The sequence below is a fragment of the Ciconia boyciana genome, chromosome 6 (genome assembly GCF_034638445.1).
Source record: "Ciconia boyciana chromosome 6, ASM3463844v1, whole genome shotgun sequence".
Classification (NCBI taxonomy): Eukaryota; Metazoa; Chordata; class Aves; order Ciconiiformes; family Ciconiidae; genus Ciconia; species Ciconia boyciana.
The window spans coordinates 58,065,826-58,091,676 of NC_132939.1; the positions used below are offsets into that span (position 1 = coordinate 58,065,826).

The window sequence follows — 25,851 nt, forward strand, 5'->3', positions numbered from 1 at the left end:
AACCACAATAATTTGTCTACTATTAGGTGTAAGCTCAGAGTGGGCTTCTCTTAACTTACAAAGTAATACTGCTTGTGTTTTGGCTCACGTTTTTCCATCAGAGAGAGGTGGATGTCTAAGGGGTGCCATAAAGTCATACAAGAGCTCCTTGATAGCTGTCTTGGCAGGAAGGATGGTTGAAGAGTGAGACAGTAAGGCAAGCTTTAAGCCTTTGAGAAACCCCTTGTCAGGAGATGTGGGGAATCTAATCATGTAAGTAGGAAGCATACATTTTTGACAAGCTAACGAAAAAATGCACGCCAGCTCACCATTAATTGCACTTTGGGGTATGTTAAAACTAGCTTTGAACTACAGAGTAATTGATACTGAGTGAAGACACAAAGTTAGCTTGCTGTTGCTCAAATTTTGACCTACTTTTGGCATTCTCTGTTGTCTGGCTGGAGGTGTCAGGTAATATGCTTTCTCATTAAATCTTTTACTTCTTACTAAGAGAATCCAAAAGTCCAGAAGTGTGGAGTGGTAGTCAGAGATTTGAAATGTGACCTAGAAAATAGATACTGCAACTTCCTCTATGATATTGGCTTAGCCCATCTTCTATTTTATGATTAAGGAAAAAGCAGTATCTTTATCTCTGTTGCACCAGGTACTCAGCAAAATGCTCATGTAGGCTCTTTAACAAATCAAGTTATGATTAAAAACAAAGTTGTAGTTATTTTTAGGGTCAGCGTTCTATTTGATATGTTTCTCAAAAATGTTTGTTGTAGAGATATGTGCTTTTACAAGTGCCACTGTAAAAGTTGCTCCTTTTTTTATTAGCACCGTAAAGAGAACCAGTTCAGCTGAGCGTGTGTCCCCAGGCAGTCGGAGGGAAAGCTATGGAGATTCCAAAGGGAGTCGCAACCGCACTGGATCCACCAGCAGTTCATCTAGTGGTAAAAAGAACAGTGAAAGGTAATGTTATCTAAATATTTATCTCCTTTCTGTGCCTACTGCCCTAATAATGAAATTAGTTTCTTCAGTGAAATTAATTTCTCTAGTTTAGCAAATATTGGGAGCTTTTTTTTTTTCTTTAAAAAGCTCCAACAGTTGGACAAAAATATATTTTAAAACACTTCAAATAAAACAGGTTTTCAAATTTAGATGACATTTATTTGCCTTATTTTCAAACCATAAACAATGTGAGAACCTTGAGTTGCCCAGAAAAGTTCGTAATTATTAAACATCCCTTTTCCATTATCTTAGTGGTTTCCCTTGGTCTGCAAGTTCCTGACATGTACTTCTTCAAGTTCCTGGTTGTGATGCATTGACCCCAGCTGGCAGCTAAGCACCACACAGCCACTCACTCCCTCTCACCCAGCAGGACGGGGGAAGAGACTAGGAAGAGCAAAAGTGAGAAAACTCATAGGTCAAGATAAAGGCAGTTTAATAAGTGAAGGAAAGAGGAAGAAAAAACAAAACAAGTAAGGGAAAGCACTCGCCACCTCCCACATGTCAACTGATGCCCAGCCAGCCTCTGAGCAATGACTGCCTTGGTCTGAGGGTCAGGTTAAAGAGAAATGGAGGGAGAGGCTTACATGCAAGTGCTATCCAAAAGAAGTGGAATAAAGTGATGCCTATCTCTGTGTATCTCTAATGGTGCTTCTCTGTACTGCTGATAGTCCAAAGAAAAGAGAATGTCTTGTCCAAGGGTTTCAGACTTAGGATGGTCTTGAACAAATAGCGATTCATTGGGGTTTGTCAATATTGTCAGTTTTGGTCAACTGTTTCTTTCATGTATTTCCTACTCAGATTTTAGTCTTGGCCATATCACTTGACCTGTCCTGTTCCAGTTCCCTATGCAAAAAGTGGTGTTGATTGCACTGTTTCACTAACTCACAGATGATGTGACCATGGAAACACAATGTTAATGAAGATCACATAATAACCTAATTTACCTGCTCTGTCTGGTAAATTGATGCCATCACAGGAGTCATTGGGTTGCTCGTGAGCTGATGGCGTGGCACAAAACATCCCTTCCTTTTCATCCCTTCAGCATCTTCACTTGATGTAGCTTGTTGTGTACTAATGGTCAGCCTAAATATGGGTGATTACATTACTAATAGTTTGTTTTCTGGCTTACGTTTTCAGCTATGAAGCAAGACAGCAAGTGTGCAAAGTTTATGAAACTTGTGAAAGGCTTAGCAAATTACAGGAATAATGAAAAAAATAAGAACACAATCGGAGAAAAGGTTATGAAATTATAACCAAGGAAGATATAATATTTACACAAACTAAAAATTTAGTCAGTCTAAAATCTTCTTGGCATTGTGCATCTATGCATGTGAGTGAGGTTTTTATAAGCTGACAGAATTCTGCAGGACTGGGCCTTCTGGTACTTATGGAAATTTGACTTTATCTCAACATATGACTTTTTTTTCTGAAATCTTTTGTAAAATAATTATAAACAACAGATAACTAAATAGATGCGTTTTTGTTTATATGATTTTTGTACTTTAAATTTCCTAAAAGACTGAAATATAATTGCAAAAAAAAATTACTGTAGCAATTAACTCTTTAAGTAATCCATAAATGAATACTACTTTTGAGAGGAAAATCAATCTGTTATTGGATTACTTAGGAGCCATGACTCTTTCTGCGTGTGCAGACTTGGACAAATTTATTAGTAAATGTCTCGGGCCCTTCTAGAATAGAGAATGCGTACCTTGATACATCTGATAGAATACTGCTGAAGTAGCAAACCAAATATCAACACTCTTAGGGACAAGTGAGCCTGAAAGTTTTGAAAGGCAAAACTAAGCAAAAACTTAACGACCAGTGAAGGGACTGCTGAGAAGATAAAAGCTTGCTCTTAGTTTAAGCTGGAAATTCTGTGAAGTGTTGCAATAGTGCATAACTTCATGCAGCTACATTGCCTCAGTGAAGTCATTAACAAGAAGCTGCTGTTTTCTGTATTGATCTCTTGAAGCTGATGGATTTTTCTAAGGCTTTACTTTTTATTTTGCATATATGTATAACTTCCTACTCTATTGCACGTATCAAATTATAGCAACAGCTCTTATGTTGTGACCTCATTGATTTTAAAAAACCCATCTTACATAAACAAAACAAATTTCTTATGGAAACTTTTTGTTAAAAAATTAAGTTTCTGTAATTAGATGGATAGACTTGTTTTCTGGAATATGAACAGGAATATTTCACCTACCAATGGTGAAATGTCATTACTTTTCCAATTTACTGTAGTAATTTACTGTAGTTTTTCAAAAAAGTTCTAACAAACATATGATGAGCCTGCAGTGTCTTTTCTCTGTGTATTCTACCTTGTACAAAAAATGTCATTAGATCAAGTCCCCAAAAGGTGAATTCTGTGTGTGTTGTGCAGTGGAAGATATACCTGTCAAAATCTAAATACAGGGCTTTGCAAAATCTGTTTCTTGACGATATCCCTGAGTTCCTGCTACGTGCATAAGGTGATAATTATCTGAAATTAGTTATATGTTAAATCTACTAAAGAAATAAGGTAAGAATATTAATTATGTTGTTCATTTAAATTAAGGAAAGATATGACTTCTAGCAGCTACATAGAGGTACTGTACACTTGAAAAATGGATTCCAAAATAGCTGAGAAATAAAAACATTATGACATAATTAGTGGTTATCAGCAAAATTGTTTTGTTTTTGCTCTAAAGTTGATCATGGTACTTGAGATGCATTTTTAATTTTTTCATATTATTGTAACAGAAACCCAATGGTTATGTCATTCTGCAGTTGTTAGGCCACAAAGGGTTGAGCAACAGCATTGATCAGAAATCACTTACTTTGGACTCGGGGAGGAGGTCCAGCACACAAGTGATGCAATGCTTAAATAACGTGCAAGTATCCCAAGGAACTAATCGAGAGCACGTGTTAGATTGCCTTATCTGGAGCGAGTGATGTTGGTGCCACTGTCAGAACAATCATTGCACGGTTAGAGAGTTTTGCCTGATTTATGTCATATGCAGCCTGAGGGTGTTCAGCACCACGGCTCTCACCTCCTTGAAGAGTGTACTTATCCTGTGGAAGAGGCTGGCTAGAGACTTGACTCATGCTTCCTGTTGAAGCTGGGCCACCGTGCAAAATATAAAGCAAGAGTCATGGGACCAGAAGAAAAATGAGCATGATTCTGTATGCTGGGGGCTAAGGCTGTCCTCCTAAAGCTAACTGTATGTGTGAAAGAGTGAGGAAGAGGGTGTTACTTAACCATATATTCACAGCCTTATTATTTGTACCATTGATCCTTATGGGTCCCTTCCAACTTGAGCTATTCTATGATTCTATTCTGTGTTTGGTCTGTAGATGAAGCTTAAAGCAGAATGCATGCCAGGAATCTAAAAAGGTAATCGTGAAATTATTGGTTTTCAAAGTGTATAGAGTTATAGGCTGTTACGCAAAAACATAATGCTATAGAAAGCTATTTTAAGAAGCTTTAAGCATAAGGAGTAAGGAGATGACCATAATCTCCCGTGCCACTATGGGGTGGCTCTGAGCCAGGGGTAAGCCTTCCTAAGGGTTAGATAAGTGGGAAGTGACTCAAGTTCACAAAAAAGAAAAAGGGTAGTCAGAGCTTTGAGCTGTGTGTGTGGTTAGGGTTGGTATAATTAGAAAGTACACATGATTTGCTTTATTACTGTCATGAATCAGCCTTTCACATTAGCTTGATTAGGTTGAATAAGTCAGCATGATCTGTTCAGAACTAGGGACTCTTTTGTCTCTAATATGGTAGCATTTCTGACTAGTGCTCCATCCCCTAAAGTTTTTATTTTCTAAAAATATCTTCATTCATAAGAGAAAATGTTAATCTTGGTGTTAACAATGGCAACACATCATGCTATTTATATAGATGAGATTGGCTGTGTACGCCAGCTTGAAGCATTAATTTTGATGCGTGATTAATACTAGGGCTGATATTATGAAAAGTTGCTAAATCAGTGGGTAAGATCAGTAGAATTCCTTTTTTTTTTTTTTTTGTTCTGTTTTGGTTTTATCATTAAGTAAATGTATTATTCTCAACATAACTGTCAAATCAAGGCAAAAGGAAAAATACTGTAAAATTATTTGCTGCAACTTCTATTGCAGAGAGAGAAAAAATCTTTCACGCTTAGAAAAAATTGTGTGCAAAAATCCAACCCAGTTTCGTTTCTTTTTTTGGTTTCTCTTTATCTGCCCACTGCAGTCTAGGAACGACTGTGGAGATGGCATCACAGTTCTAGGGATATTTCATGCTTCAGCATGTCCCCATCAGAATGATAGGGCTTTTAACCCTTTTGGGATCACCCTAAGAAACATACAACAGTAATCTGATATTTCAAAAGTTTTACTGGATAGAAAGAAAAGGGAACTGGGAGGAAAAATAACTGGATAATATAGCTTTATGTCCCTTTCATGCTTCATCAGAAACAACACCTTCAAGCCTAATTATACAGGGGCAAAGAACAAAGGAAACAAATGACTGGCATTTCTTGAAAAAGATTGCTTCTTTCTGGCCAGGGTAGTACTATCCAGAAAGCTCCTCAGCTTTTCTGCCTCTTCCTTCTCCACACGCTTCATCTATTTTCCCCTCAAGTTTTGCCAAATATTTTCTCAGGGCAAAAAGACAAACTGTTGCAGGTCGTCTTCCAGGCAACAGTGCAGTGAGAAAGAGAAGACGTTTTAATCATGATGGATATGTGCTTTCTGGGTTTTACCAAGTACTGTCATTCAACAAGAAACAATTGGGCAATTCTGTGTTTTATGTAAACTCTTTGGAAAAGCATGATTCCAACTTTGGTTTTCTGCTTAAATCCAGAGAGAGCAAAGCCATGAAGTAAGTGAACACCCACACATACACTGATAGAGTAGCACCCCCTGCTCCACATATGCAGAGAGATGTTGTAGTTAAGAATATATTCCTAACTACAACTGGCTTTTTATTATAGTTGTAGACCGCTTTAGAGTAACAAATCTCACTGACTGGAAACCACAACTGATGCGGCTACTCATGACCAGTTTCTGTGTTCTCCCGTAAGTGGACTAACTCTGCAGGAGAAGAGGATTTGGTAGTTAGTGGAGGAAAGTCTATAGTTTTGAGAATGTAAGGAGAACTGAATGTAAAAGTTTTAACACCTGCCACCAAGGAGCCACAATGTATGCTGGTTTTAATTGTGTCTGCCTGGGGATTTACCTTGTAAATAATTTAATTGAAAAAGTATTTTTATTTACATGTACACACACAAAAATATATTATATCTTTTATATTATATTTTTTATTTTATATTATATTGATACCTTTATATGTGCAGACTGTATGTGCACGCTTTGTAAATAGAAATTTCTTCATTATTTTCACAGCAAACCCAAGGAACCAATGTTCAGTGCAGGTAGGAACTTTTAAAATTTTTAAGCAAATAACAACTGTGATAACCTAATAGTTTTTGTTGGTTTGTTTGTTGTTGTTTGTTTTTTTTTCCTGTGGATGCCTAGGAACTGGTATTGGGAATCTAAACATGATACTTACAGGCTACTGATGACATATTTTTAAAAAGTTGATCAGTTTGCTCTAGTTTTTATTGGCCCAATAGGTTTATTTTACGGTTAGGATTCTTTGTAAGAAGATAAAGAAGAAAAAGGCCATGTCTTCTTACCCCAAATATGTCTTCCCTTTCAAAGCAGTATAAAGGTTTTGTTAGTTAAAGCATATGCCAAGTTCCAGCTATGATGCTGTCATGTTAATTTAGTCATAAAAGGGAGCCCTCCGCTACTGTTAAAGAATGCCACATCTGTCCCAATGCCTTGTAATAAAATTTGTCAAATTACAAATAAAAAAGGTGTTTTGTTACTACAGTTTTGGAAGTCTATCTTTAATTTGAAAACTGCTTTAATTTTTTCCTGTTTATGTACTATCCCTGTAAAAAGATTTTGAAAATGAAATAGCAGGTATAAGTGAAAGCAGAGTTTGTCCTTGTCATTAGACAGTTACAAACTTTTGAATAATCTTGATAAAGATATGAAGCTGAATAGTATATACAACAGTTATTTTTGTTCTGAAAAACCAGGGACAACTAAAATAAAAGCTTTCTTTTAACAAAATAAGGAAGGATAAAACCCTGTTGTATATATGTATCATATGATCAGATGTATCATATTATTTTTGTGTATAGTTCTACAACAGTAATCATACATTAAGCTGAAAAAGTAGCAAATCTTTTGTTTGCTGCACTTTGGTGGATCAGCATCCAACAAAGCTCTTAAGCTATACTTCAAGGTTTAGTGTAATTGTTTTTGAACTCAACAATGTGTAAAACTAGGTAAGCACTTAAGTCTCTTGTGACAGTACAACCACAGTTCATGTCCCTTTCATGAAAACTGTTGGTTTAGAAAAAGAAAATGTCTGATTCACACAGAATATACTTTTCTTGCATAACATTTCTTCTTCCCTTGCACCATGTAAGCAAAGGTATTTGGAATAATTTTTATTCTGACACTTTCCCTGTAGATAAAGATCAGTAATTAAACAGATGTGACACTCCTTTACCCTTCTCGCCTGGACAAAATTCCTACTGAAATTAATGATTTTTTTCTAAGAAAGTTATACTTGGTATTTTACTTACTTTAAGCACAGAGTTGCATAATGGAGCTTAAGCTAGTATTTTAATGATAGAAGAACTAAACAGAGCCCCTAGCAGGAGGAAAAGGGTTTCGACTGTAATTACCCAACGTATGGCATGGAGTATGGCTCAGTGTTTTGTCAAGCACCAGGTTAGCCTCCAGCAGAATACGACTGGACAGCTGGTAGAGCAGGTATTTAGTGAGTTTACTGTATTCAAACACATCTTTATCTAGCCCTTCTGTCTCTGTCTCTGTAATCACAAGGGAAGCGCCGTGTGACACACTGCAAAGGTAGGCTTCACTTCCAAAACCTCATAGCTCTCGAAGCAAAATGGTACTGGTGGGATAAAAGCTTAATGTATAAACAGCTATTTTCTAACTTGCACACCTTTTGCAATGTTAAAACTTTCCTAGTTCTTTTGAATGAAACAAAAATATACTATCTATTATAGAGTCTACTGAATTATAACCCTCAGGTGCACTTTAATAATAATAATAATGGGTTATAATTTAGATTCCTGTGGAATTCCTGAAGAATTTGAATTAGAAAAAATATGTTGAGAGAGCTATATGGCAACACGTGGATGTTCACTGTGTTTGAAATGATGTTCTGCACTTTTGCTGAAATTCATATAGAATTTGCCCCTTTGTTGGCTGTTTCGCTGTTAGCCTAACATGATTATAGAAGCCTTGGTTTTTCCCTTGCTTTTTCTTACTGAGTAGACTGTAGATTTTTCTGAATGTTGAATAAACAGACCTAGACCTCCAACTAATTTCTCAGTGCTTTTTGCTCAATGTCATAAAGCAGAGTTACATTTGGTAAACATACCATATTGTTTTCTAAAGCTTTAGCTAAACTGTAGTGTAAATATGCACATTTTTGATGCATGTTTATGTCTGTGATATAATCACAGATTTGTCTTGCTTTTGAGAGATAGCTAAATCCTAACAGTTTTTCCACTAATCAGCATCTTTCAGCTTTGCAACGAATCTAAAATTTCACAAAGCAAAGAATGTTCGTTCTCAAGGCAAAGTCTTTTCGAGAGTCTCTACCTCTGTGTGTTCTTTGTACAATTTATTCCTACAATCAGTAGTGGTCTCCTTTGCAGATCCTACTGGCATTCATGTGCCTCCTTATTTCAGTTCAGTAACTGTTAATTTTTACAGTTATTTTCAACAACAATTTCAAATTTACAAAATTGCAGATGTAAAAGATACATTTGTCTAAAAGTTTCACCATTGGTCTGTCTTTGTAGTTTGATGATTGTCTGTCTTTACATCTATATCTTCACATTTAGAACTCTGCTGTCTTAAAAACTTAGTTATGAAAAATACGAGGAAAGGGATGTAGATTGGTTATGTACATAATATGTTTGGATTACTAACAAAAATCAGTACAGGTGGAATTAATATTACCAAAATTTAGAAATAAATACACAGTATGGATTTCTGTGCCTGACCTAGTTACCCTCAGTTCCTCTTTATAGTTGAGAGAGAGAGAGAGAGATATTCTGAAGGCATAATTTATATACTTGGTATAATTTACTGTACTTGCTTTTGGACATCTGCCTTAACATGTGATTAATTTGTCCAAAAGTACCTCTTTCTCCCTACTTACTCTAAAAAGGAGTTTTGAGTGACTAGGTCAAATACTTCCACTGCAGATGGCTAAATGCAAGTTTTATGAGTCCCATAAGTTTCAGGTGAGAAAAGCAGTTCAATGAATTAAACTTTAATTCATTCCTAGCTTTTGATAAGCTCAGTCAGGGATTGTCACTGCTGAAAATCTATTGACTTCCAGTGCGCCAGTATCAGTAGTATTGGCATGTATTTCAAGCTCATTAAATAGATGCTGCATGCGCATACAAATAGTGCTGTAATGCTCTGCTATTTAATGCTCTACCCTCTATAGTTTATTTTCCAATACAGATCCATTGGAGTAGATTTTTAAAAACAATTCCAGTATTCTAGCATTTTAACAGGCATCTTAAACTCCAACCATCTGTCACCATTATTTCACCATTATTATTGCTTCTTTTTAGCATTCAGTTTTCTGTTGTTTTCATTATATGTATGAATTCTGTAAATGAAGGGATTTCAGAGAGCCCTAGCTGTAACTTTACTGTGACAGGTCAGGTAGATCTCCTTCCCAAATGAATTTAGTCTAAAGGCAAAATACACATATATTTAAGTAATATAACATAGCTATGATGTTTATTTGTTCAACCGATTATTTTTATTCATTTAGTCAGGATTTGTAGCGTATGCATATTCCAATTAAAATAAAGCCTTAGTTTTCAAATAAAAAAAAATTGTATAGTTGTAATGATACTTAGCAATTCATAGCATAATTTTAACAGTCCTAAATTGTATAATTTTTTTTTCATTTACATGATTTTGTTACTTCTGCCCTTCCATTTCCTCTGTGCCCACGATTATTCTGTCTAGTAACTCTACAGATGTCACTGACTCCAAAACTGCTTGATTCGCATGAGAACAAGGCTGAACCCCTTGATCTGCCGATGGAGCAGCAAGAGCCAGCACGTTCTGAATGTGGACAAACTTCACCAGAAGTTCACAGGACACCCACTTTGGCCTTGCCAGTTCCCAAAAGTCCTAGTCAGACCTTCATGGCATTTCCCAGATCTCCTAGTTTTATAAGCCCCATGAAGTCCCCAAGTCAGTACTTCCAGATCTGTTATTAATCCCTGTTTCTCTCCCCCCAAAATATTTCTTACCAGTTCAACACATTACTTTTAGTATTTTCTTCTAGAAATGTTTACTTCTGTCAGCCAATTCAGTTTTTGTAGTTTCTCTCCTGTATGTCATTTTCCTTTCTTTTAATGTGCTGTCAATGTTGTCATTCCTTTTTCAATGTTTAGTAATTCTTAAAGCACATATCTTTTCTGCATGTACATCAGCATGATTCCTTTTACTAATTGTTTGTGTTCCTTATTTCGAATGTATCTCTAACACTGTATCAAGTGTAAAGCATATCTTTACACTGAGATGCAAAGAATGCGACTGAGTGTTGGAAAATACTTCAGATGCTGATGCTCCACTGTAAATATGGATTAAGAAATAAAATTAATTTTAAGTGGCATTTCTGCGTTAATTGTAATCTTTGATGTTTCCCCCTTCATTTTTAATATTTCAGAAACTGTAATATTGTAACATTATTTTTCACAAAAAAAGTTTTTATTTCAGTCCTTTCAGTTTTGTAGTTCTTTATGACATTGTTTAGTTCTAATTCTGCTGCTCAAAATATTTAGAGGAAAAAGGGACTTTGTATTTTATAAAAAAATACTGCTTAGTGATTATGATTTAGGAAAAAAAAAACAACCCTGCTTAATTTCTAAGTTTGAGATTGCATGTCATTCTGTAATTGTAACGCACCAAACTGTTAAGTGGGAAGGGATGGAGGAGCGCTGGAGTTCTCCACTGATGGTTTTTCTGTGTAACACTAAACATTTCTGACCTTTTGTAGAGGAAGGATACGTAAAAATGTTTCTTCGTGGACGTCCTGTTACCATGTACATGCCCAAAGAGCAAGTGGAATCTTACAATTTGGAAGCAAAAGTAGAACTACCAGCCAAGAGGCTTAAACTGGAATGGGTGTATCCTTTCTGTGCTAGAGGACTACGGGAAATCAATCATTTCTTAATGATTTGTTTTAAATAATTTTTCAAGCTAAAGTATAGCACAGTTAAGATCTTTATTAGTAGGGTTCATTTCATTAGGGAAGCGACATTCCATTCAAAGAGGTGTTAATTTCTCGAGGCTGCTGTTATGCACCTTGTGAAGTACAGGGTGGCAGTTTAAGAAAGATTTTGCTTAAATGTTGCCTGAAGGTTAAGTCTGAAGCATGCTAATTAGCTGAAGATTAAACTGGGCATATTGTAAGAATGTAGTGAGCTGTGATTATTAATTATAGTATGCATAAAAGAAGCTCATGTTTTTTTGCTGATTCTCAGCAGTAATTTATCGTTTTAAACTGTGTTTTATAAAACGTGCACCATTGTCCTTTAGAGGATGCTATAATCAACTTCAGTACGTGAATAAACCCTGAATTGAATAGCGCTTTGCAACTGATAGGTGCTTAGTAATAAAATTCATAAGATATCATATATAAAATAATGTTTGAATTTAGATTTTAAACTGTGTTTAAGCACTGTAAATACCAAACAGCCAGAATTTTCCACTGACTTCTATGAGTGGACATAATTACAGAATTCTAACTTGAAAGAAATCAATGTTTCATTACATAGAGAAATTTTTGCATTTCATTTTTAAATATAACGAGAAAATATAGTCTTTATTGAGAAAAGAAGTGACATTTCATTTTTGTAAAATCTTAGTATATGTATTAGATGATTCAAGATAAAATATAAACACAACAAGATCTGAGTTTATTTGAATATCCACTATCTTTACAGAAATGAAGTCTTCATAAGGTTTTCTATTTTAAGAAAAAGACGGTTCTTTGGTCCCAAAGAGTGCAAATAGGAAGTTGCTTTGTCTTCATAAAAAAGAAGACAGGCTGCAAATAGTCTTTTTCAAAGTTGTATAAATAGAACTGCATGTGGTTTCAGAATGCACACAGAGAGTTTCCAAAAGTCCCATTGTATTCACAAGAGATTAATGACAGATTTAGTAACCATTCTTATTATTCCTATTGCAGCTGAGCCTGTAGGTTCTACCCCACTCTGCTGGAACTGCATAGCTGATGCATACAGAAATAACTGACGATGAGTTAAAAAAAAACAAAAACCCCACAAAATTAATAAAACAGCTGAGATTAAAGTGATAAATACTGCTTGCAGCATTTTACCATCTAATTGTTGTACAGGCTCTCACCATATATCACAAGAGAATTGAATGATGTCTTTTTACACTGGTAAGGTGCCCCTTGCTTAAGGGGCCTAAGGATGATATGGGAGAAAGTGTTAGGATGCTTGCTGAAACAACAACAAAACCCAATCACAAACCAAAACAGATTGTCATTAGCAGTATGTAGATGGAAGCTGAAGTTAATATTTCAGACTATTATAAGAAATTATAATTAGAGTAGGTCATAATTTCAGTCTCATTAGTTTCTCACTTAAGCTTACTTAAATGACTGAATATTTGGCAGATGTAGTAGTATTTTTAGTTTGGATATTCGTATGTCTTTCCAGGTGTGTGTCTGTGTACCCAGCAGAATCCTATATATAAAGGTTGTCTGTGAATAGAAAAGGTATGAATTAATGAAATGATCTAACTAACCCTAAATGATTACTCATTTAGGAGGATGCATATTTTTCCAAAAATACTGTGCTAACTTTCTTAGATTTTAATTTCTTTGCAGTTAAACCCAGTCACGATATCCATAGTTAAAAGTTACACCAATGACTAGGAAAATGAAAGACTTCTTTTAAAAAAAAAAAAAAAAAGAGAGAGAGAGAAGATAATGCCCAATTTACAGACTGTAATGATGAGAAGAAAAGCTGGGGGCAGGAGCGTAAAATAATTTAAGGAGAAAGACAAAGACAGCAGAAAACCAACCGGTATTGCAGGCATTCATTCTGGTTAAGTTGGAGAAGCTGAGCTGCTTGCTTGGAGGGTAACAGAATGGAGTAGGAGAAAACATCTTTGTAGTGGACAAATCAGCCTGGCTGTGGGATTACAGCCAGAAATGCTTTATAATGTAAGAATGGGGATAGAGAAATAAGATATTGGAGGTGAGATAGACAAATGGAAAGGGCAAAGCAGACTATGATGAGAAACAGAAGGAAGAAAATGTAATGTGTGTAGATTTGAGGGCATACCTGAACCCTAAAGGGGTTTTACAATCATGTTAGCAGGTATCTGGGTAAGCTGAAAAAGGTTCAGACCACATCAGATACATTCAGACATGAAGAAACAGAAATGCTGAATGATGAAGTGTGAGGGAGGGCTGGAGCAGAAGTGGTAAAATCCGAGCGAGAAATCAGCACTGGGGACGTCAGGGCGGGAGCGGTGGTCTGCACAGATCCGTTTGAGACCAGGTCACTTGGCAAGCAGGAGGTTTGAAACAAAAGATGCAGGCCAAATGAAAAGAAAAGGTCAGGATAACATTCCCTGAAGTGCCAACTGACCAAATCCAAGTTGAAGCCATGGAATCCGAGTGTGGGAAACAGTGAGGAGAAGGAGAGATCAACCCCAGGAGTTTACATCTGAGAAAAAAGGCTGATAGAAAGAAACTGAGTGTTTGACAACAGCAATCATGCAAAGGGTTGAATGCAGCATTGTTCCCCACAGGAAGAATCATAAAGAAAGGAGATTTTCCCTAAAGAATGTAATCTTTCACATTTAATAGCTATTTTTATGCATAGAGATTTGTTCCTTATGCATGTCTGTATAATGTTTTTACTTCACGTTTGTTGTTTTTTTAAGTTCTATTCCTTACGCTAACTTCAACTGCTAGTTCATTATAAACTTGATTATATATTGTTGAACTAGGGAAATTTTATGTTGGCTTCACTTGGTAATGGTATATGACCTTATAAAGAAAAATAAATTAAAAAAATTAAAGCATTGTCCTGCAATCTAGAGTAGTAACTCTAACCTTTACAGACACATTCAAAATTGATAATAAATGCTTTGTAATTTGAAGATATTGGTTGTTTACATGTCTTCAAATTTGAATATCTCAAACTGGAAGGAACTTTGGCTGAAATACTTCAATTTGGGAGTCCAAAAGCTGTATTTTTGAATGCACATTTTGGTGGTTGGGTATGCAGCACTACTTCTATTGCATTTACTTGAAAAAATGAGCAAGCAGTTATTTAAATTCCTATTTTAGAACTATCATACTTCCTTCTTGGATAATGTTAACGTTAGTGTATTAGTTTGACTGGGTTATCATTGACCCTAGAGAATAGTGCACAAGTATCTTTTTAATATTATATAATTGGGGTTTCAGTACCTCTTCATATATTCATTACAGCTAGTTTCTCCATATTGACTGAATTAGAATGCACTTCTGTTTTGCCAAGATTCTGCTAATGCTCTTTCTCTCTGTTCCCATAAAAAAGGAAAGCCAAAATAGTTGTAGTCCCTAATGACTCTTCAGAATAATAAAACTACATAATTTGGCTGAATTAACATTCGGTCTAAATGAGATTATTTCTGGATTAATTCCAGTTATTTCATTGGATTAATTTTAGATTAGTGTTGATACGACTAGCATCAGAATTTGGGTCACTGCCTTTTAAATACTACAAAAATAAATTGGAACGGATGATGTAACCCTTTTACGGTTTCATATCCATCTGGCTGGTAATGCCCAGAATAATGAAATCAATCAACCTGTACATGGGATAATGCAATCAGTCCTAATGTAATGCAGGGAGATGTACGGAATGACTTATTAGTGTTTCCATCAAGTCTAAATTTTAATTTTAATTAGTCAACCAGTGTAAATAGTAAATACACTTCAGAAAAAATTAATATTGCCTTAGTCTTGCATTTAGCAAATTCCAGAGGATACTAAAGAGGTAGTATGTTTACAAATGCCTGTATTCTTTACATGTATTTTCTGTAGGATGTGTAGGTTTTCAGAAACTCAAAGTCTGAGAAACGCTTTAGCTCTCTTTATTGTAGTAAGGGAGGGAGTTCTGAAGACTGTCAAGTGATAAAGCTGTGCTCAAGCCAAGAGATGCCAACTTCAGGAAATACAGGGGCAGAAAATCCCTTTTGGTTTTCCCTATTTTAAACATTCTGCATTGCTAGATAATGTTATTGCAGCTTGACCGACATGCTAGCTATGGATATAGGGGTCGGGACTGTCGCAGTAATCTCTATCTTCTTCCAACGGGCGAGACTGTGTATTTCATCGCATCTGTAGTTGTGTTATTCAATGTTGAAGAGCAACTTCAGAGACATTACACTGGTCATAATGATGATGTGAAGTGGTAAGTCACCTAATAACCCTTCTTTTTTCTTCTCAAAAGGGTATTTGGGAGGTAATGTTTTGTTCTTTTAATATAGTTTTGAAAATTCAAGTGATTTAACCTCAAAGTCTTGCATAGGTTGGGTCCTTATGCCTGACAATGCGTTTGCACAAATAAATGACTGTAGTCATAGTAAGGTTGTCAAATGTCTGTTACAACTCTGTCTGGTCAGCACACGAAGCAACTGCTGTCAGGGTGTGATGGCACAGACCTGAGGATATCCAAATATGTCCCTAACAGAGCCTGAGTTTGCTTGTGAAACCTGCTTTGAAGTCTGTGCTGCCATATGTGCTGTGCTGCCTTGTTTGGATGTGCCTCTCTGCAATTGCTGTATTGATGTTCTCCAAGTTACGGCTTGTTTCTCTAAGTTGCTAACAATTCCTCCTCGTATTTACTTGAGAAAATTTATTTTCCATAACTAATATACTTTTTACATTGAGAATATAGAAAAGTAGAAATCTGACTTAATCTATAGATCTGCTTATGTTAATTACTCTGTTTTTAGGATGCTTTAACATTAATTTCTTCTTCAGACTCTTCTCCTTCCCCCTTTTAAGTAGGATTGAATTATTCATCTTGACCTGGGTCTGGGTGCCAGATACAGGTCCTTTAGGCTCAATCTAACCAATGAAACAGTTTTAATCTCATCTGCAGTCTTCCTAGTAGTCTTCAGGCATGTCTACATCATGGCAGATATCCTGTAAACTAGGCCTGAGCAGCCGGGTTTGTCTGCTGCCATGCAGGCATGCCAGCTTGGGCTTCAAAGTGATTTAGCTGTGTTCAAGCTTAGAGGATACTAGGTATCAGGAAATATCAGTATCGTTAAATTGAAATCTAAATAAACATATGGTTTATCTTGACGGTATTTGTCTGCTTGCTGAGAGTAACTGAAAAAGAGCACCCGGATTATCTGATGGGCCCTAATGTTCGAAATGAGTTTGACATCGCTTCTTTAGATTAGGCATTATGAAACACCTGTTGTCGCTGAAAGCCAAAAATAGACCTGCTAACCAAATGTGTTGCATTATGAGTATGTTTCATAAAATTGAATTATCTGTATAATCTATTTGTTTTACTAGGAGATTTTTAACTTTGACCTGTTCCATCTCATTTCTTTCTTTCAAATTTTCTGACTCTCTAGATATTTCAAAGCTTTCAGGTTTATTGGAAAGAGGATACCTTTCTGCATTATAAAGCTGAATGAATTATTGCCACAGTTCATTTTACAGGGCACTTGGCCTCTAGAACTGTATGCAAAGCAGCTGCAGTGAAAAAAGAATTGAGAGAGGATTTAGGGCAAAAATAGACTGTACTCCGGTCTTTAATAAAAATTTTAGGTTGCTTTTTCTTAGAGACATTAGTTAATATTGATCACAGTTTTTAAAATCTCAGTTTTAATCTTAGAATCAAAATTCCTAATTTCTGCATCCTGTTCTTACTTACTAAAGGACTTTTTTTACCTTTTGAAAACTAGTAGGGAGAAGTTGGTATCTCTCTATAAAAGTTGCTGAATATCTGGTCAATACAGTCTGAAGAGCAATGTTTGAGTGGATACATCTGTTTGCTCTGGAGGATTGTCACAGAGAGCATTGACTGTACTGACCAGATCTCTGCAACCTCTGATTAGAGGTAACTGAAGTTAGATAAGTAGCTCAAATTGTAAACTCCTTATACACTGCTGTCATTTAAATCTAGGTGAGGTGAATCCCAACATGAGTGAGACTGGGGCTTGTTTGATACATGCTTTGAGGTGTTACAATTTAAGCAAATTACTGCCTTGTTCATAAGGGAAGAAGAGGTTTTTTTGAATAAAAGCATGAAAATAATTTTGTCAGTTCTGTTTTTATATTTTTAAAATGTTTACATGTACGCTGTGTGCTTTATATGACTAAAACAGGGCTATTTATTACAAATTCATGTAAAAGTTTGATGAAACAGATAGTGAATGGCCTCTCTTTCTTTTCTTTTTTAGCCTGGCCGTCCATCCTGATAGGATCACTATAGCAACAGGACAAGTTGCAGGGACATCCAAGGATGGAAAAGTGAGTGACCCCTTTGCTGACATAGAGTTGCTTATATTTCATAAGAATATGTTATTAAGAAGATACATGCTATATTCTTTTCATGTTGCAGTTAAACTGGTCTTACAGTTTAGGACTGAAGACAAGCGCAACTTAATTTGAGAGTGCCTATTGCACGCTATCAAAGTTACCTAGTTCTATTATCAAGATCGATCAGTGGTTTCTGGTTCCATTACTTACACAGACTGAAGGTAAATTTGGACCATGTCTCCAAAAGAGACATGGAAGGATGAGGCTACGATCTGAGAGGGCAGATGGATGCGGGGAAAAGGAGGAGAAGCAGTGGAGATTAAATTGTATACTATACAACTTCATTTCTGACCATGGCTACCAAAACCAAAGTACAAATAAGAATGGCCTTGGGGTGTTTGCTGAAAAAAATAAATTCTTACTCTTGCCATCATCTAGGCAAGAATATTTTTCTCTCTATTATTACTTATATTATTGTAAAGCTTAGCTGTAGGCTAGGAATTTGTTTGAAGGGAGTAACATGAACATTGCTTTAAAGAGCTAAGACAAGTGAGAAAGTATGAGTACAAGTAGAGGCAGGAAAAGCATGAGGAAAAAGTTACTCAGCAGGGTATGCAGCTGATGTCACAGCCAGACTATTGCAAAATTTTTGGTAGATGTCAAAGAAGAATTTTGGGATAAACATGGATTATCAATATGCTAATTACTTTAAGAAAATGAGGAAAACAAAATACCAGTTATGCAATATAAGGTTTATGTAAAGGTAACTTAGTTGAGTAACATAAACTATCAATTTTTATTGTGTGTTGGAGAAATATCTGGTATTTATTTTTTTAACTTCATAAATACAATCCCTTACTATTGTATTTGTGAAATAAAATCTGAAATAAAATCTTGATGTCTATGCTTGAGGGGAATGTGGTATATAGGTAAGCTTATATAAAGGCCATTTATATAACTGAGATACTGAGGTGGCCTTGATTTATTTAATCTTCAGGGCAATTTCACTACTTATTAGCAAGAAAGACTGGCTGTTGCTTTCCCCCCCCCCCCCCCCGATACTATAATAAAACATATGCACTTTATTTGAAAGGGCAGGGAAAAAAAGGAAGTAAAGCATGGCCTTTGTTGTTTTCCTGCAAAGGTTGAAGATACTGTGTTAAACTCCAAACTACTTTTAAAATACAACTTAATCAGCAAGTACTTCCTGGGGTTGCCCTCTAGTGGATTTGAGAAGCATTTCTGGCTCCACGAGGTTCAGCCTGCGTGGGGCTGTCTGTGGGGTGCCCAAGTCAAAGATGGAGGGGAGGGAGGGAGAACCACCTGGTTTTCATAGGGAATTCATCTTGGGCCGTTATGTATACCTTGAATTTTATGTACAAAAAGAAAGTTAGTTCTGATTACAGTTGTACAATTCTTTTCTACGGCCATTTTTATGACACTGAGATTAATTACATTTTAGAAATTCTTAATCTTTTTTTTTGTGCTTGCTGTTTGACGTTGACCAGAATTATCTCAGTTACTACAGCTTAAACTGATGATCTTGGACCTACCGGTAGGTCCCATATTGCAAGGTCATCACCAGTTTTAATTTATTGAAGGATGTCTCGGTGCCCATTAACTTCAGTGAACTAAAAAGATCAGTGAGACCTGACGTGCTGTACACTCTAGATAGTCAGTCCCAGATATTGGTTGTAGGCACAGTAATCAGCAAATCATTTGTAGCATATCTGTGCTAACATGGGTGACTCTAGAGAAGTTCTGATAATTTTCATACCTTAAATTGCATCTAAAAACATTTTAATACATTCTAATTTTTTTAAAATCCTGATGGGTTTTTGCCACCATTGTTTCAGCTGTTATTTCTTTGTCTATTTTATAGCAATTGCCACCACACGTACGTGTCTGGGATTCTGTAACTCTGAATACACTGCATGTCATCGGAATGGGGTTTTTTGACCGAGCTGTCACTTGCATTGCTTTTTCTAAATCTGTAAGTAAAGTAAATGAATCATCATATTAAGAATGTTTGCTGAACAAGTCTTTGAAGTCTTTCAAATTTAGCTTCCTTGACCAAAACAAAATTCAAAGCTGTCTTTTCTCTCGGTTTCTTCTTTAGAAGAGGAAAGCTTGCAACCCAGTTGTTTCTAACAGTTTATGTTAGCAATATCTCAGCAGCGTCAGAGATCTACCTTATACATACCATAAAATGCAATTAATTTCTTCAAGGACAAGTAGTTGCAGAAGTACTTGTGTTCTTGAAATTTCAGTATACTTACTTCTTCTCTTTAAACATCCCATTGCGTTTCTCCCTGCATAAGAAATTTATTATCTCTGCATCTTTTAACCCCCTACACTGTGCCTAAGAGTGACTGATGAAAGACCTTTTACAGTGGCCCGTACCACTGATTTTGGATTTAAAAAATGTGAGCTCCCGTAGGAGAAGCAAAAGCTTTTGCTTGAAGGGAGCAAAGGCATATGGATAAAGGATTGTAAAGAGTTAGAATCCTGTTGTTAGCCTCTTGGCACTATCCTTTGAAATTCAGTCTATCAGGGAGGTGAAAAAAGATGACACAAGCAACATTCAAGTCCCATATAAAAACATGAGTCTGTAACCTGACATGCACAAGTCCAGAAACCCTCTGTGTAGAACAGAATCCGTAAATTGTGTATGTGGTGGTGTCTGGTTGTCTTGGCAGCATTTTTAAAAAGGAGAGGACTAAATGGTGTATTCCATAGGTAAATGTACTTCAGTGAAAGTTTCCACAAACACTTGAAATCTATTGATGACAATATTTTATAGAACGTAGAAAAGAGAGGAGCGAATTGGGAGAGCTGGTTAAGAATACAAAGGTGAAAGCCAATGCAGTTCAAGATCAGCTTTGAAGGATAAATAAAATGGAATAGCAAGCAAATACTCTGTAAATATCTCCTTGGAGGAAGAAATAGGTACTTAATAACAGAGGATTGCTATTGGCAGATGCCAGGAGAAAGCAAGTGTTTAATTTGTTTACTTTATGCTGTGATTTCAGAGTCATAGCTTGACCTGTTTTGAGCATCACTTCCCATCCTGTAGCAGTACTGCTTATCTCATTTTAGACAGCCCTCTCTTCAGGCTACTCAGTCCTGTCTCTGTCCCACCTCTTGAGTTGCCTTGGCACAGTTGTTTTTGTAGCTGTGTCTGAGATGTGTATTAGGGGCCTGATTCATCAGGAAAACAACCAAGCAACCTCATAAATAAACAAAACGAAGCAGAGTTTGCTTGGGTCTTCTTTTCCCCCCCAAACTGATCTGTTCCCCAAACAGGCTCACTCTCTGATAGCCCATACTTTTGCGGTGGCTCAGCTCAAGAGGCAGCAACAAGTGGCTGTGCTATGGGTGGCAGAGGAAGGACTGTTTGTGTCAGCATGGCTGCCAAAGGAGTGCTTGTGTAACCACAGGCTCATTCTGTTCTGGCAAGCTCATCTACAGTCAAAGCTAACATAGCTGATGCCAGGGGCAACAGGATACAAAAATCATATTTGAAAGAGTTGGAAAGCAATTAGACATTACGTGATGGTTTATTCCACTGTAGACATACAGCTAGGAATGAACACCAAAGATTGAAAAAAATAGTCCAAAAACTACCTTCCAGATAGCTACTGTTTGGAAAAAGACCTGATGATTGTAGAGCAGTCACCACCACTAGTGGGACAGATGTTGGTCAGCTCCCCTCAGCTCAGGTAGCGTCTCAGTTGGAGTTCCTCATCCAGTCTTTGGATTCACACATCAGAAAAATGGGTACTGACTGTAGAAGGTCTAGGAAATATGATGCATGAAGAAAGACTAAAGGAATTAGGGTCATTAAGATTAGAAAGACTGATAGAAATCATAGCTATAAAAAAGACAACTGTCAGGAATAAGTTGTTTTCTAATTTCTTATGACGTTCCCTGATTTTGATCCGTTATCCCTATATGAAGAGTAAAATTGTTCCCCGTGTCCACAGCAGATACGACAAGAAGTAATTGGTTTAAATTGCCAAGAAAGAAACTTAGTATAATTATCAGGAAAAGCTTTCTTAATAGTATAGATAATGATGTGTAGTTTGCCTTGGGAATTTCCATCGCTGAATGTTTAAAGAGAGGTACCTACCTCATTCCTGACAAAGTCTGTTTGTCTACAGTTTGCAAGAGTTCCTCTTCTAGATCCCTTTTAAGCCCTATTTTTCAATGATTCTATGAATTACTATATTTCATGGAGATCTATGGGATAACTAAAAATGTAACTGTTAAAGTGTAAATATTTCACTTTCATCTACACGGAAGTATTTAATTATTTTGAATGTGTATTTATATGTTTCTAATGTTGGTTGGGAGATGCATTAATATTTTCCATGTTTTGCTCAGAATGGAGGAAGTAGCCTGTGCTCCGTGGATGACTCAAATGACCATGTGCTTTCTGTGTGGGACTGGCAGAAAGAAGAAAAGCTGGCAGATGTCAAGGTGTTGCAATAAGATATTTTGTACTACTTGCTTGTATGTAGATTTGGATTTCTTGTCATAAAATGCCTTTCTATATTTAACTTCTTGTGCCTTTTTAACACTTTAATTTTATAAAAAGCAAAGAACACGAAGAAAGGGAATATTTTCTCACTGTTGAGATTACCCCAATAGCTTGGGGTTTTTTTTAAATTTTGCTATTGTAGTAATTCTAGAATTTATTAGAAAAGTCTAGGCAGTAATGATAGGATCATGTGCCGAAAAGAAATGTCTTAAACTAATCTTTTGTGTAGAACTTCTCATTATCTGAAGTAGTTTTGAGGGATAGCTTTTGATACTAACTTATAAAAACATAAAATCTTTTGACTTCAAAGTATGCTTCCAAAGTATTCCAGTCTACACTAATAAATGAATAGCTCAGATTTTTCTTACATCAGGAGTTGATCAATTAATCTAACTAGAGAACCATTTAATATTGTTTTGTTTTCTTTGCATTTTAAATTTTGATACAATGTTTTTCTTTTTCCTTCCAAGTGCTCTAATGAGGCTGTATTTGCTGCAGATTTTCACCCTACTGATACAAATATAATAGTTACTTGTGGAAAATCACACCTTTATTTTTGGACACTAGAAGGGAATTCCCTTATTAAAAAGCAAGGATTATTTGAGGTAAAAAAATTTTTTTCCTTAATTTTATGTTTTTAATAATGGTGCAGTCATACAGAAGTAAAGGTTAATAAAGGTTGAGTAAATCAAAACAATTGATCATTATTAAACTTGAAATTTTACAGAAATTCAGGTAGCATTTGTGGTACGGCACTGAGAGCTTTTCCATGGGTTGTCACCACAATGAAGTTTTGAAATGCAATTACCATTCTGTTCCTTGCATTCCTTTTCCTGTATTCTTTATGCTGTCCCCCCATGAAAATAAAACTACCTTAAAGCTCTCTATGCTTACCTCAGGTTAAAAAAATAGAGCATATGTTATATGCTGGGGTTTTTTTATTTTGTCAGAGGAAAGACTTGGAAAACCCCATAAATTATGTGAATATGAATGTTCTTCCCTTTTCCTCTGTTCTGCTCAGATACATACACATATGTAATTCAAATACAGATTGAGCTGGCCACTCTTTGGTAAATATAATTTTCATTTCAAGGTCTTGATTTGGTTTTGTTCTTAAATATAGACTAAGCTCTACAGCAGTTGCATGCACAAATGAGGGATGTTTGCAGTGACTGCAGGTAACTCCAATAGGGCCTAGTTAACTCCTTGTGGAGTCATGGCTCACAAGCATAGTCAAAACAACTATTTTGCAATGTCAATTTATATACTTTCTGTGAAATCGCAAGGAGATCATGAGATAATGCATTTAAATTTTGTTACATTTTATTTTTCATTCATTTTTAACTCCTAAGCTACTTGGGCAGATTTCTGCCTCTGTTATGGCTCTGTTATTCTCAGTGGTTGTTGCAGATGGAAAAATGTGGTGGCCATAGTTGAGAACAGTTCTTAGTTTGAGGGAGAAAGAGGCCACAGACACTGGTAATCAACGAACATTGTAAATAATGTCCTTAGAAGCTACTAGCTGGTGAATTTTTTTTGTTCCCTTACACATTTCACTGTTTTGTTGCCGTCAGTATCTTAAATGCAGGGTCTCAAAGTAACGTTTCCATTACTGAACCTTAGGATTCTTTCAAGAGATTATTTCTTAATTCTTAAACTACAGCCAAACTCTCTAGTAATGTTTTTCTCCTAGAAACTTTGGAGTTAAAAATTACAGTAATAAAGCTTGTTTACATCTTCGGCCATTTCTAACTACTTAAAGCCTTTGGGATTATGTGGGAGTTGGGGGATTCAGTTTATCTCAGAGCATTCCTGGTCTTGTGTTAAAAGTTGGCAGGCCTTCTCACTCGCTCTATCCGCATCTTGTAATTAAATGGTGCAGGATTGGGCCACCAACCTCAGCTGATGCATCTTTTGCCCTTGCACATATTAAATGTTTAGACTGTAGGAATGTGTTTAACTCCTGTGTAGATATTTAAGTAATAATAGAGCTGTATAAGACTAAAATAAATTACTCAAATGCGTACAGTTAAAATGAATGGGTTGTGCGTTGCTGTGAGCGTATATTTTTCATAACCATGCAGAAACAAGAGAAGCCAAAGTTTGTCCTGTGTGTGACCTTTTCTGAAAATGGTGATACTATTACAGGAGACTCAAGCGGAAACATTTTGGTTTGGGGGAAAGGTAAGACAAGGTTGAAGTTAATAGTGAAATTTTAATATAAAAGTGTGAATTTTTACATGAGTGTAGCCTCATTTTAAGAAGAATAAATTTTGTTTATCTTGAGTTCTTTCCCAAGACCAGTCCAGCAGATTATGTCTGGATTCTCCTCTACAAGCACCTGAAGAACATATATACCTGACTGCTAGAGCACAAAATTCTATAGAATGTGTTCCCTACAGTCAAACGTTGAATCACAGAGCTATGGCAGCATGTATGGCTTTTACTGACGTAAGAAACAGCAGGAAAAGTTCTTTTCCTTAATCTATGTGATAGTAAGAAACACTGTTAATGTAACTGATGATCTCCTATACAGTCACTCTGTAGTGTTTGCAAAAATTATGCGTATTGACATACACTTGTAAAAAGACAACAAATAGTTTTATTTGTTTTCCTAGGAAGTCAATCTAAAATATATGCAGATGTAATTGAATTCCTCAGCTTTATTTCAAAAGAACAGATGGATAGGACAAACTTCTTAAAAAACATTTTCCAGAAAGAAAAGACTTTTTTTTTTTTTTTTTTTAAGCAGCAGAAGGCAATGCCTGCTGGAAGGCAAACAGCAGCAACATCCTAAACATTTACTTAGTGCGTGAGATGCCATGCATAAGAATAAGGAGAATCCCCTAAAGGAGGCCTTATTAGTAAAGGAAGAAGGGATATGGATGACAGCTGCTTCTTATTTACTCAGTGCCTTCTCCCAAGATAATCTAAGGATATAAGACCTGGGAAGCAACATGGTGAATCAGTTACACAGTTGAGCCTTACTGAGCTGTTTTTGTAGACTTTTTCCACCCAAGGACTATCAGCCAGTTATCTCCTTGTGCTTTTGTCCCATACGCTACTGTTGAGGAAAGGGGTGGATATGCTGTTCATAACTCAGCTCCTCTTTTGTTTCCCTTTTTCCTATACTAGTATAAAGCAAGACACTTCAACACTTTTCCTTCCAAATCAAGTTTAGAAATTGCATAGTCCCATCTTGTCCCTGTTCTTGGTTGTTATTTTGGACTGCCAACAGAGAAGGGAGATAGCGGCAGCTGCTGGCATCAGGGGCAGGTTTGCCTTTGTGCTGGTAGACTAATTTCTGCCTTGACTGCAAGCAGCCTCTTCTTCCCTTTCTCCCAGGAATGAAAGGGAATTCTTTGTGTGCTGCAAGATCTCCTCACCTCTGCTGGTTCTTTGGGATGGACAAAAAAGTTGTTCTTGTTTTTCTATCTTAGTACAGTGTACTTTCTGTGTCTTTACTACTTTTGACTCAGCTCTATGTTCAATTGAGGGCTGCTTCCACCAGTTTGGAGTATTCTTAGCAAAAACCTCTCTTAATAGAAATCACTTTTAACTGACACATTATATCCATAGATGCGGATAGAAGCAAATGGGATTTATAAAGGAAAAAGCAGTTGTTTCTTCCTAACTTGCATCAGCCCCTCGCTTGTGCTAAAGA

The 25,851-nt window shown here is 36.2% G+C and overlaps 1 protein-coding gene across 2 annotated transcripts in view; it reads left to right on the forward strand.

The window, feature by feature from the left end:
* Nucleotides 1–25,851, forward strand: part of EML1 (EMAP like 1) — a 130,642-nt gene that overhangs the window by 87,486 nt on the left and 17,305 nt on the right. For both annotated transcript variants that reach the window (XM_072864781.1, XM_072864780.1), the window contains exons 4-12: nt 817–951; nt 6,364–6,392; nt 11,108–11,237; nt 15,405–15,554; nt 17,566–17,635; nt 19,527–19,637; nt 22,031–22,126; nt 22,658–22,792; nt 24,272–24,371. In XM_072864781.1, the coding sequence (XP_072720882.1) occupies nt 817–951; nt 6,364–6,392; nt 11,108–11,237; nt 15,405–15,554; nt 17,566–17,635; nt 19,527–19,637; nt 22,031–22,126; nt 22,658–22,792; nt 24,272–24,371 (956 nt within the window). The remainder of the gene's footprint in view (nt 1–816; nt 952–6,363; nt 6,393–11,107; nt 11,238–15,404; nt 15,555–17,565; nt 17,636–19,526; nt 19,638–22,030; nt 22,127–22,657; nt 22,793–24,271; nt 24,372–25,851) is intronic.